Raw genomic sequence first — 12,936 nt, 5'->3', positions numbered from 1 at the left:
TTTTGCATCTCTTCCTTTTTTTTTTGGCGGTAATTTATTATTACACTTAGGACAGAAGATCCCAACCATTCTAATATCTATAAATCATTTTTTTCTTTTTTTTCAATTTATTTATTATAAAAACTAGCTACAAAAAAGTTTAGATCCATACTACTTAAGGAACAACTGTTAGAGAGCATTTTTTTAGGTACATCGAAAAGTTAAAAAACACACAGCAAGGCTAAGCCCTCTCCCTAGCTCTACCAACGATGTCTGTAAGTAGCAGACTCCTAACTTCTGCTGGTGGTTCATTAACCACCAATATATCCTCTGGTTGCTCCGCTCCAAGCTTTGGTAGTGCATCCACACACAAATTTCCTTCCTTATAGATATGTTGCACAGTACATTCATACCCACGCATAATGATCTTAGCATCTTCTATTAAGCCTGTGTATGGAGAGTTGATCTCTTCCACCACGACAAGGCCTTGCAATTCTTGATTCTCAGATTCTCATGCTTAGAGACTATGTCAGGCCTAACATGTTCACTTGCTCTTCTGTTTTGAGAGCCTCCCATGGTTTACCCAACCTTCAACAGCTCCACTCTAGTATTAGGAGACAGATGGCCAATATAATACACATTGAGTGATAATAATTTTTTAAGTCTTAGTCGCCCTCTTTGATTTTGTTTTCAAAATCTGTTTTCTAAAAAATAAAAATAACTAGTTTGATTAGAGTGATACATTTGTAAGGACCAAGATATATTTATAAATGATCATACTAAACCATGATACTTGTTGATAAACCATTCCCTCTCTGAATCATGAAAGTAAGATCCAAGAAAAGAGAAGTTTCTTCTATAAAGCATAAACATTTCAATTGTTTGACTACTAGAACAGTTGCTTTTGTGAATTGTGGTAGATAAATGAAAGTACTTACCAATGACATTGATCCCCAGATGATGGTAGATTGGAGAGAAGAAATCCACCAAATGAATGAAACTCCAAGTGAAGTAGCATGTAATGGCTATTGGAAATAGAATGCCACTGCAACCAATGTCAATAATTTACAATTACTTCCCCTTTGGTTTATGACAAATACATTTGATTTCCTCAGGTTCTAGAAAATGCATCTGTCCCCTGAGGTTTCAAATCACATAACAAATACCCCTTTTGTTCTTTAATCGTTAGGTCAACTATAAGAATTTTATGCTGTCAGCAATTTTAAATTTTAAAATTCTCTTTTTACCCCTAGAATAATCTAATGTATTTGAAGAGCACTACCCTCAAAGCTAAGCCTGCACCTTCACACTTGACATCCCTAGATTTACCATTGCCCCCCTTGTCCCCTACTTGCAGAACAAGTATATAATATCATAATATGTATGTTTTTGCACAACATAAAAGAATTCAGACTAAAAAGCTCTGCAAATCAATTCAACTGTATCTATCTCCAAAGCAACAATCTAGTGTTGCAATTCCTTCGATGAGAAACATTTGGAAAATGAAGTAACATTTAGTTGAATCCTAGAGTAAACAATGAAAAGATTTGGAGATTAAAAGTTACTTGCATAGATCAAACTTAAAAGGGGTGGGGTCCCTTAAGAAATGCACTGGACAACAGCAAACAATGAGTGTTTCACATGTATGGTCCATCACTGTTTGAAGGGTCATTGCATTTGCACCCATACTTCCAACACGATTCAGCGTAGTGGAAACAGACTTTGTTGGAACCTGAGTTTTCTGTATAGGAGGGGCTAACCTGAAAAGAGCAACGTAGAACCACTGCATGCAAAACAACTTTAAAAGTGGCTGATCCACATCTACACTAGGAACAAAATCTGAACATATTTCAACAGTAGCAGGAAGTAGAGGTACAAGCAAATATGTTCCACTCCTGTGGATGTTAAGGCCTAAATCAATAAATATATAAACACATGTACTGAATTGGTGGTGGGTTCATAGTTGGTACTGGTAGTGCGGTGTGGGTGTGGGTGTTTTTTGTTGGTAGGGGTAATGGAGGAGGTAGTGGTGAAAGGTGATGTATCTGTGTGAGGTGGCTGTGAGAAGTGATGGTGAGAGAGAACAGAGATGTTTGATGCTCTGGTTATGGTAGAGTACTGGATGAGGGGATGAAGGGGGGTTAGTAAACTGTTTGTGCTTTAGTTTGTAAGGGTAATATGCTAATTTTATTTTTTCTGTTAACCCATTAAAAGTAAAAACTCTGACAGAGAGGAATTGCAATTTTCAGAAACATAAGGGGAATTTGTAGGTAACTGTAATTTATCATAAAAACATTATAATTCTCATTTATTTAACCTATTACTCTATGAGTCCGAGCATATCTTTGTCTGCTTTGTTCAATCTGATGTACGAGCTTTAATTGGTGCATCATATTATTACTACCTACTTTGGGTTGGTCCTTTTCAGTTATTCTAGCCCCCTTTTAGGTTTGTCAACTATATAATATCCAAAGAGCATGGTCATGAACATGCAACATGATATGACACAGATACGTTGACATGATTAATTTTCACAATGCAAAACACAACATGTGGAGGACTTGAGCGTAAATATAGTTTTATATATTTATCTTGTCATATATATGAGCATTCCTTTCAAAGATAATAAAGATTACAACATAAATCTAATTTCCAAACTTTGAAGTAGGTAAGAATAATAGTTATAAATATATTAATATACATAGGTCTTCTTTTTATCATTGAATCCTAAGTTATTTTGTCCAAACTTAATATGTGTTTCTTACGTGTTCAAGTGATCGACATGTGTGTCTCCCCAAAAAAATTTTCAAATAGAATTTTTTAATATTTGTACAATAGTAACCTAATCACCTTGAGATAAGGAATGTTGTTAATGTGAATCACCTTCTTCCATATAGGTTTGTGACTTTTAAGATTATTTTTTGGTGACTGATGCATTGAATTGTTACGTGGTCTGGTTTTTATTGGTAATGATACAATCTAATCATAATGAAAATTTCCATCTTTAACTTCCATTTCTGTCCATGATATATTTGCTTACCTATTGGAATGTTTGCATTTTTGTCCATGATATATTTGCTCACCTATTGGAATGTGTGCATTTATGATGTATAAAATATTAGAATTGTTGTTATGGTTAATTAATATGCATGTTCATGTATACAAGATATATATTTAGGAGAAGTAAACAAAATGGACAAGAGTTGGATTGATTTGCCAAATAGGATGTCGAGAGAATACATGAATGGGATCGATCGATTTCTAGTGTTTGCATACACCAATAGGGCTACAAGTTCGATGATTTGTTGTCCATGTAGGAAATGCGAGAATCGCTATCATCTTGTCGGAGATAGTGTGCGAGAGCACTTGATTTCAAATGGCTTTCTAAACAAATACACACATTGGATTAATCATGGAGAGTCGTATACTTCTGTGCATGGTAACCGAGATAATGAAGCCTTAGTGAATGAAAACATTAGGGATGATATGGTGGGAATGATACACGATGTTACTGGTATTTCAGTTCCTAGTACAAGTGTTGTAGGTGATGAACCACAAGCACCAACTAATCCCAATGCAGCAGAACCACTTGCAACTAATCCGCAGTTAGGTCCAGATGTAGAGACTGAAAATTACTTCATAGAGGATGCTCAGAGTGAATTGTATCCAGGTTATCAGAAGTTCACATCTTTGTCGTTGTAACAACCCCTATCCGTAATTAGCCACTAATCTGCATTTAATGATGTTAATGAGAGGATTAAAATAAATTATGTATTTTTTCTGCATATTGCATGATATTTGGCATTCTATCTGTTACTTATAGAATATCTGTTTGGAATTCCACTTTAATATGTAAATTGAAAGCCTTATCGGCATCTGAAACCGAAATTGACTACACCAATGTGTTTTTTGGCGTTTTTAGAACCATATGGCAAATTTTATTAAAAAAATTGATTCAGTCTGATTCGTTAAGTTGCGTTTGGCAAGCCTTATGTTCTAATTAATGTATTTTTAGCACCATAGCTATATATGTAACCCTTAAGCTCATTTTGAGCTTATTTCTTTTATTATCCCTTCAGTGGAAAAATCTGGTGAGACATTTTAGAGAGAGAGGGAGCACAATTCTAAAGAGAGAAAGGAAGAGATTGAAGAAGAATTGAAGGTTTTGTGTTGAATTCACCAAGATTGTGCTAGAACAAGAGTAATTCAAGACTCTAGGTAAGGATTTAAGACTTAATTATGACTTTTAACCATCAAGTAGATCATTTCAAGAAGAATTTGTGATTATGTACAAGAATTGGACCGAAGATGATGAATTTAGAGTTAATTCATACATGCATGCTTAGTTTAGTTTAATTTCATCATTTTGAACATGATTCATATCATCCATGTTTGAATTATCATGTTTTGAACCTTGATTTGATATTTTGAAAAGGGATTTCTTACATGCATGGAGCTTATGAGCTCAATTTACTAGTTTCATGAGTTTTGGAGCAAAGAGATTGAAAAGTTTTGCATGCATGTCTATTCCTTTACAAATTGAGCATGATTTCCAAGAATTTTCTCATGCATGTTTGAAATTCATCTTAATTATGGGAAATCATCAAGTTTCAAGTTGTATTGTGGTATTTGATCATGTTTGGAGAAGCTCAAGATCAAGAAAATCCATGCATGTTGTGTTCATGAACATTCTTAAAGTTTAAGTTGAAATTGTGAGCTTTTGGCAAACTCTTGGGCCATGATTTTATGAAATAATCCCTAATTCATCATGTTTTACAAGTTTACTATGTTATCTCTAGTTTTGGGGCCCAAAAGATGTGTTTTGGATGGTTGAATTCGAGTTTTGAGCTTGGGAGGTCAATCTGGATTTTCTAGAAATTTGACCCACGCTCGAGCGGGGACTTTAATGCTCGAGCGTGAACCCTGAACTCATGCACCACGCTTAAGAGTGGGTCGAGCGCCCGTCGAGTGTGAAAACCTTGCATCCAGTACTTTTTAGAGTTTACAGTCCGTTCGAGCGTGGAAAGTCACGCTCGAGCGGAGATTCATTGTCTACATGTCCGCTTGAGCGGGGAAACTTACGCTCAAGCGTAGACCTCATTTTCAGAAAATTTGACTAAGTGTTCCAAATCATGTTTTGGCACCCTCATTGCATCTTCGGCATTCCTAAGACCTAATTAAGCTTTGATAATGAGGTTATGGATTAGAAACACACTAAGGAATGAATGTACTAAGTCAAGGAATTGTAAGTGTGTATGTGTGTGTTTAAGCATTGTGATAAGAAAGAACAAGAACCAACGTAATGAAAGCTACGCCGTGTTGGCCACGTGAATGTGTAATGATAAGATGTGCTTGTGTTATGTATTTTGTGGTTGTAGGTCAAGACTCGAGGATTGATTGACCGCTTACTGGAACTACTGTGAGTAACGTTATCGTAAAGAGACGTTCATATGAATTATATTCCAAATGAAATGTGATAAGTTATGATTTCTAAAATGATATCTGTTTACGTGAACGAGCATCCCAAGTTTGAAATCTATTATGGCATCCATAGATAGTCCCAAGTCATGGGGGACGGCATGAAAATGCGGGTCCATGACATACAAGTTTATGAGATCTCGTTAGCCACTTCATTGTGGTGATATGTGTTTAATCGGTATCAGGAACCAATTACTCTAGTCGGAAGATGTTATGTGATGTGTTCTATGGGATGTACCATTATTATGTTCTGATATGAGGATGATTATGCTATGATCTGTTTTCCGCTTATGATATGTTCGGATTTCATTCACTAATCCCTTTACCTTAATGTTATTCATTGGGCTTTAGCTCATTGTGTGTATATATATGTATAGGTGAGCATTCTGGAGCCCGAGCTTGAAGGCTTTTGTTTGGATCTGTGTTCCGTTGTCAGCCAACCATTGTGCCTCACGTGGAGGTTCCCGAAGCGTCCTGTGTTTAAGTTCTGTGGTTTCTGTTTATTTAAGACTTGATTTGATGTCGTTGGCTGTATTTAAAATACTGTAATGTGTATGGGTATAATGTATGATTGACTACTGGTTATGTATATAAAGTTTTAAATATTCTGTTTCATATAAGTCAGCACAGCTCATTGGACAACTATCTTTATGCATTTGCTTCCGTTAGCCCCTTAATCTTGTTAATCTGTTCAGAGGCCTTCGGTAATCCAAGGATTACTGGCCGGTTACGATGCTAAACCTATAGGGGCAGGTTTGGGTCGTGACAGTCATTCATTGTTCGACTTTTGCATATGAAGGTGCTAAATCAGTGGAGTGACACTTCTGTTACCATGTTACTTGAGTTGTTGAATGAAGCTTGCTCTGAGAGTGCGAAACTTCCTTATTCTTACTATAAAGCTCAAAAGATCACTACAAATTTGGGCATCACATATGAAACGTGGGATGTATGCCCCAATAGTTGTATGTTGTTTCGAAATAAATACATCAATCTTGATGAATGTGTCATATGCAAAAGTTCTAGGTGGAAGCAAAATGGAGCTGATAGTTCAAATGTTCCTCGTGGAGGCGATAAACAGATACCCTCTAAACAGATGAGGTATTTCCCTTTGAAGCAAAGATTGCAGAGGTTGTATATGTCATCGAAAATGGCCAAGCTCATGAAATGGCATGCAGAGGAACGACAAGATGATGGTGTCTTAAGACATCCTACTGACTCCCTTGCATGGAAAGATTTTGACTGTCAAAATACTAACTTTGCTGATGATTGTCGAAGTGTAAGGCTTGGGTTAGCATCTAATGGTTTTAACCCATTCAGATCGATGAACATAGTTCATAGCACCTGGCCCGTTGTTCTCATTCCATACAACTTACCGCCATAGATGTGTATGAAACAACCATTTTTGATTTTGTCTACACCTATCGATGGCCCAAAAGGACCTGGTGACAAAATTGATGTGTATATGCAACCGTTGATTGAGGAGTTGAAGGAACTATGGTCTGACGGTGTCTCTACATTTGATGCATCAACAAATCAAATGTTTCAAATGCATGCAGCTTTGTTATGGACAATTAGTGATTTTCCAGCATATCCGAACTTGTCAGGATGGAGCACGAAAGGAGAATATGCATGTCCATGTTGCAATAAGGAAACTAGATCGTGTTGGTTGAAACATGGTAGGAAACATTCATATTTAGGTCATTGCAGATTCCTATCTAGTGGTCATAAATTTTGAAAGGATAAAGTATTATTTGATGGTACTCGGGAATTGAGTCTCAAACCGAGATTGTTATCTAGATTAGAGATTTTGCTACAAGTAGAATCTGAGGGTATCTTAACCCAATACAGGCTGGATGACCTTAAAGAGAGGCATGAGAGACAAGTGGAAAGGGAGAAAGCTGGACCTCGCACTCATAGTTGGAAAAAAAGAGAGTATATTTTTTGAATTACCATATTGGGAGCACAATCTAATAAGACATAACCTTGATATGATGCATATAGAGAAGAATGTGTGTGACAATGTATTGTGGACAATATTGGGGGTTGTAGGTGTAACGCCCTCAAAATTAACCCATTATATATATCATTGACATGCATTATTTAAAGAAGACAATAAATTAATTCATTCATCAGAGTATTACTAAATAAAGCATTACATGTAACATCGAATAAAATGCCCTACAGGCTTACATCTTTCCAAGCCAACACTTGGATTCAAAAATATGAGTTCTAATCTCAATACAAGAAAAGCCCTAGGCTTGAATGTTTACATGTACTAATAAATAACAACTATTAACTAAAGGTAGTCTTCTTCAATCCAGATGCCAAACCCTCCCAAGCTAAGTCCTTGGAGGTAGTTTATCGCCTGAACCTGAAAATGATGTTCCCATAAAGGGTGAGCCACAGCCCAGTAGAAATATACTAAACCACATATAAGCAATGAATAAAGCAATAGCATTCAACAGATGGTCAACCAAAATAATCAATTACTTCATTTTACAGTCTCATGACACTATTGCCAAAGATACGTTTTACTTTCCAATTTTATCAATATGGCTCAGAACCTGGCCAAACTTACAACAGTGAATCACATATATCATATTCACATCCTTCCATTATCAACAACAAATGAGACTCAAGCTCATATCAAACACTTCATACTTCCAGATTGATACACATTTTAGTGCTGTATCAATAAAACACTTCTATATAAATAAGCACACATAAAAGTGATGCTAATGGAGTCCATCCCCTATCTCCTCCCAAACAAAATCCGGTTTAGAGGTCCATCCCCTATCTTCCCCTAAACCGTGGAGTACATCCCCTATCTCCTCCCACACACAAAACAATGTATGCAAATGCAATGCTCAATCAATACACGTATTTTCTGTATCAATGCCATAGTCAAAATTAATGATTTAACCAATGTGATTAGTTTCAGTTATTCCTAATCCACATGCAATGTCTACAACAATCACGACTATCCTCCACCGATAGCCCAAAACAGTTATTTCTAAACTGATAATAACTATGTCAACAATTCAATAGACAAATGATACCAATTACCCAATTACGCCATTTAATCAATAAATTCCCCAATTCCATGAATTTAACCCTCTTTTCCCAATTCCATGAATTACTTATACAAATTAATTCCATAATACAACTAGGGTTTTTCCCCAAAATTTACCAAAGTATCCCCAACATATCAAAATACCAAAACTTAGAACAAAACCTATAAAATGGAGTAGGAAATCCCTACCTCGAAGAAAACAACACAAATGGTGAAGACAAAGATGAGTGCCCAAATACCAAAGTGCTCCAAATCGCCAAATGTCCAGATTAAATGGAAGCCCTCGACTCCCTCAATCTTTTTAATGAAGGATCTAGGGTAGAAACACACCCTAAGTGGATCAAATCTAAGAGAGAAGGTGAGTAGGGAGAGAGAGAAGTCGAACCTAGGGTTTGGGATCAAAAAGGAGATGAAAAGGACTGATCAAAACCCGCTGCTGTAAATATATACTGGACAGGCTCGCTCGAGCGAAGCCTTGGTCGCTCGAGCGACCAGACACAGAGAAACTACGCTCGAGCCAAGGAAGCCTTGCTCGAGCCAACAAGCCAAAAGCTCGCTCGAGCGAAAGAAAGCTCGATCGAGCGAAGAACTCAAACCCTCAGGTCTGTAACCAGACACACGCTCGAGCGAAGGAACTATTGCTCGAGCGAAGAACGAACTAACTCGCTCGAGCGAAGAAAAGCTCGCTCGAGCCAAGAATGCAAAGCTACAGGTCCAAACCAGACGCAAACTCTCGCTCGAGCTACCAAACCCCGGCTCGAGCGAAGAACCAAAAACAACAGTTCGCTCGAGCGACAAACTCCTCGCTCGAGCGAAGATCCAAAATACTGGACAGCAACACTTGATTTCTAAACCCAACCAACCTGAAACAAACCTGCCCAACACATCCTATAATTCCAAATGAGAAAATAAGGGACAACAACAACCATTATACAATGACAGAATCTACGGAACCTATGTCCGGACACAACAGTCAAATGGGAAAAGACCGGGGTCGCTATAGTAGGGAAATCGAAGGATAATGTCAATGCTCGACGTGATTTGCAAGAAATGAATATTAGAAAACCCCTACACTTGCAGTCAAGAGGGACGAATAAAGCTTATTTGCCACCAACACAATTCACAATGACCAAGGATGAGAAATATTTGTTCTTGAAAATGCTTAAGGACATTAGAGTTCCTGACGGGTATTCATCAAATATCTCTCGTCATGTACGATTACAGGATAGAAGCATTTCGAGTCTAAAGAGCCATGATAGTCATATTCTGATGCAACAACTTATTCCTTTGGGTGTACGAGGATTGTTGCCTAAGAATGTTGTTCAAGCCTTGATTGAATTAAGTAATTTCTTCAGACAATTGTGTTCCAAAGTAAATCGTCAAACAGATGTAGCAAATATCCAAGGTCGTATAGCACTAACACTTTGTCATTTGGAGAAAATATTTCGACCAGCTTTTTTTAATATAATGGAGCATCTGCCTATACACCTAGGTGATGAAACAATGGTGGCTGGAGCAATTCAATTTCGATGGATGCATCCAATTGAGAGATATCTTCTTACTTTAAAGCAATATGTATCCAAAAGGTTCAATAGCTAAAGGTTATCTCATGGAAGAATGCATGAATTTTTGCTCTCAATATCTGAATGATGTGGAAACTAAATTGAATCGGCCTGTAAGGAACTACAATGGTGCGGCTAATATGGGTCGTGCTGTTGGTGAAACCACAACTTTCAACCTTGGTCATACTTCTTATGTACAATGTCATCGATATATCTTGTTCAATACAAAAGCAGTTGAACCATTCCTAAAGTAGGTACCCCTCTTACTCAATATTTGACAAGTTTTTTTTGTTTTTTTATTACATTTCAAATATTAATTTGTAATTGATAATTTTTCAACGTATATAGGAAACACCTTGAAGAACTTAAGATGAAAATGCCTCGTGCTGATGATCATCAACTCTGAAATGAACATTTCAAAACTTTTCACACTTAGTTTAAAGAACATGTATGTATGGACAAATCTAGCTATAGATTACAACTTAGGTCGATTTGCGTTTTGAATTTGCTTTCATGTTTTAAATAGGTTCACACTTTGCGAAGGACTGATAATGCCACATTTTCCGAAGAGATTCACACATTGGCAAATGGTCCTCATACCGGAGCAAGAAGGTTCACCGGTTACATAACTAATGGGTTATGTTTTTGGGTCAAGTCTATGGATGACCGTCGAGCCAGTCAAAATTCTGGTGTAGCTGTAAAAGCAGATACTATTAGTTATGCAAGCCGGAAGGACAAAAATCCTCGTGTGGGGGCTGTGTACTATTATGGACAAGTGACATATATTATTGAAATCCAGTAGACCAATGCAATGAAGTATGTATTGTTCAAGTGTGGCTGGATAGACAATGTTCGGGGTAAGAAAGAAGATAATTTCAAGTTCACGTTGATTAACTTCAACCATTTGTTGTATCGAGATGATCAAATCACCAATGAACCTTTCATCTTGGTATCCCAAGCTGAACAAGTTTGGTATGTTGCAGACCCTATAGAATCAGATTGGCAAGTGGTTGTGAAGATGTCTCAAAGGGGTTTATTTGATATGTATTCTACTGATCCAGAAACTGAGCCATATATGAGTCAACAATTAGAAGAAAATATAATGGTCTGTGATGAAGAAATTGGCTGGGTGAGGGAAGTCGTAGAAGGAGAAACTGTTGATGTTGAAATGAGAGAGAATTAAGATATTTTGTAATAATTTTTGGATTCTGTAATGACACAGTAAATTTTCATGCTTTAATGACTTTCATATTTGGGCATGTTACTTTATTTAACAATTTTATGTGCTTCCAATTTATTTATTATGTTTGTTTTGTATTTACATTATTAACTCCAAATTATTCTCTATATTTTCAATTGTATTTGTTACAGCTTGTTATGGCACAGAAAAGGAAGCTTAATAATCCCTCTCGCACTATGGTTGATGTTTTGCGTATGCAGACACAATCACTACCACCATCACAGCCATCGATACAGCCACCACCAACATCACAACCATCGATACAGCCACCACAACCATCACCGCCACCGATACAGCCACCACCACCATTACAGCCACCGATACAGCCACCACCACCATCACAGCCACCGATACAACACCACCATCATCACAATTGTCTCGACCAACGTTGTCTTCATAGGCCACCACAGGTATACAAATTTGTTATGTACTTAAATTATATTAATTAAATTATTTCATTTTCACTATATATAAACTTTCTAATTTCATATGCTAGGACCGACGGCTTCTTCATATCCCACCTTAGGTACACGGAAGAGGAAGCTTAATAATCCCTCTCGCAGTATGGCTGATGTTTTGCGTATGCAGACACAATGACCACCACCATCACAGCCATCGATACAGCAACCACTACCATCACAGCCACCGAAACAGCTACCACCACCATTATGGCCACCGCTACAACCACCACCACCATCACAGCCACCACCACCATCACAGCTATCGATACAGCCACCACCATCATCACAATTGTCTCGACCAACGTTGTCTTCACAGGCCACCGTAGGTATACAAATTTGTTATGTACTTAAATTATATTAATTAAATTATTTCATTTTCACTATACATAAACTTTCTAATTTCATATGCTAGGACCGATGACTTCTTCATATCCCACCTCAGGTATAGGTTTGTTTTCATGTATTTAATTTATGCTTTAATTTATATGTTGTTTATTATATTCTGATATAATTTGTTTATTCTTATAATGTGTTCCAAATCTAGCGACTGATTCACAAGCCAACTCAGGTATAACAAATGGCTATGTATCTAATTACATTAATTTAACTGCAAGTTATTTATTATCAATTTTTGTAATATGTGTTTTTTTTTCCATTATTCCTCACGTGCCCTACAGGTTCTTTATCTTCCCCCCGAGGTCGAGGATTTGCGAAAGGCATTAAAGATTGGGGTACGGGCAAGAAGTTAGCCATTGATTTCGACGCCGACTTCAATCCTACAGGAGATAATGTGTCTAAGTTAACTAGCCAACTTGGGTTCATGGTACGTAATGGGAACATTGTTTCTCTTAAGTACGTTGATTGGACCGAAGTGCCTATTGATGTTCTTGAGTCAATATGGGTGGATGTTAAGGTAAAAGCATATTTACTAAATTGTTCAATTATATTATTAATTGAACTAATGATTTAAATTGTCCTGTAAGATAATTTAAAAATTTGTCTGGAGGGGTACAAACCACGTTGCTTGAAAAAGTGCAATGACTTGTGGAAGGATCACAAAAGCAAGATCAAGAATAAGTATTTTAAGCCTAACAAGGATCATACTAATATCAAAGACATGGTGCCTCCGCAAATTGTTCCAGA

General features: G+C 37.0%; 1 protein-coding gene across 1 annotated transcript; it reads left to right on the top strand.

Annotated features, from left to right (window-relative positions):
- Nucleotides 1-3,204: 3,204 nt before the first annotated feature.
- On the top strand, nucleotides 3,205-6,838 carry LOC145824108 (uncharacterized). The gene is made up of 2 exons (XM_082923696.1): nucleotides 3,205-3,649; nucleotides 6,315-6,838. The coding sequence occupies exons 1-2, from the start codon at nucleotides 3,205-3,207 to the stop codon at nucleotides 6,836-6,838; spliced, it is 969 nt and encodes a 322-aa protein (XP_082779822.1).
- Nucleotides 6,839-12,936: the final 6,098 nt, after the last annotated feature.

The sequence above is a fragment of the Camellia sinensis genome, chromosome 4, assembly GCF_055761805.1.
Source record: "Camellia sinensis isolate YWXY chromosome 4, ASM5576180v1, whole genome shotgun sequence".
NCBI lineage: Eukaryota > Viridiplantae > Streptophyta > Magnoliopsida > Ericales > Theaceae > Camellia > Camellia sinensis.
This window is presented reverse-complemented; position numbering and strand designations above follow the sequence as displayed.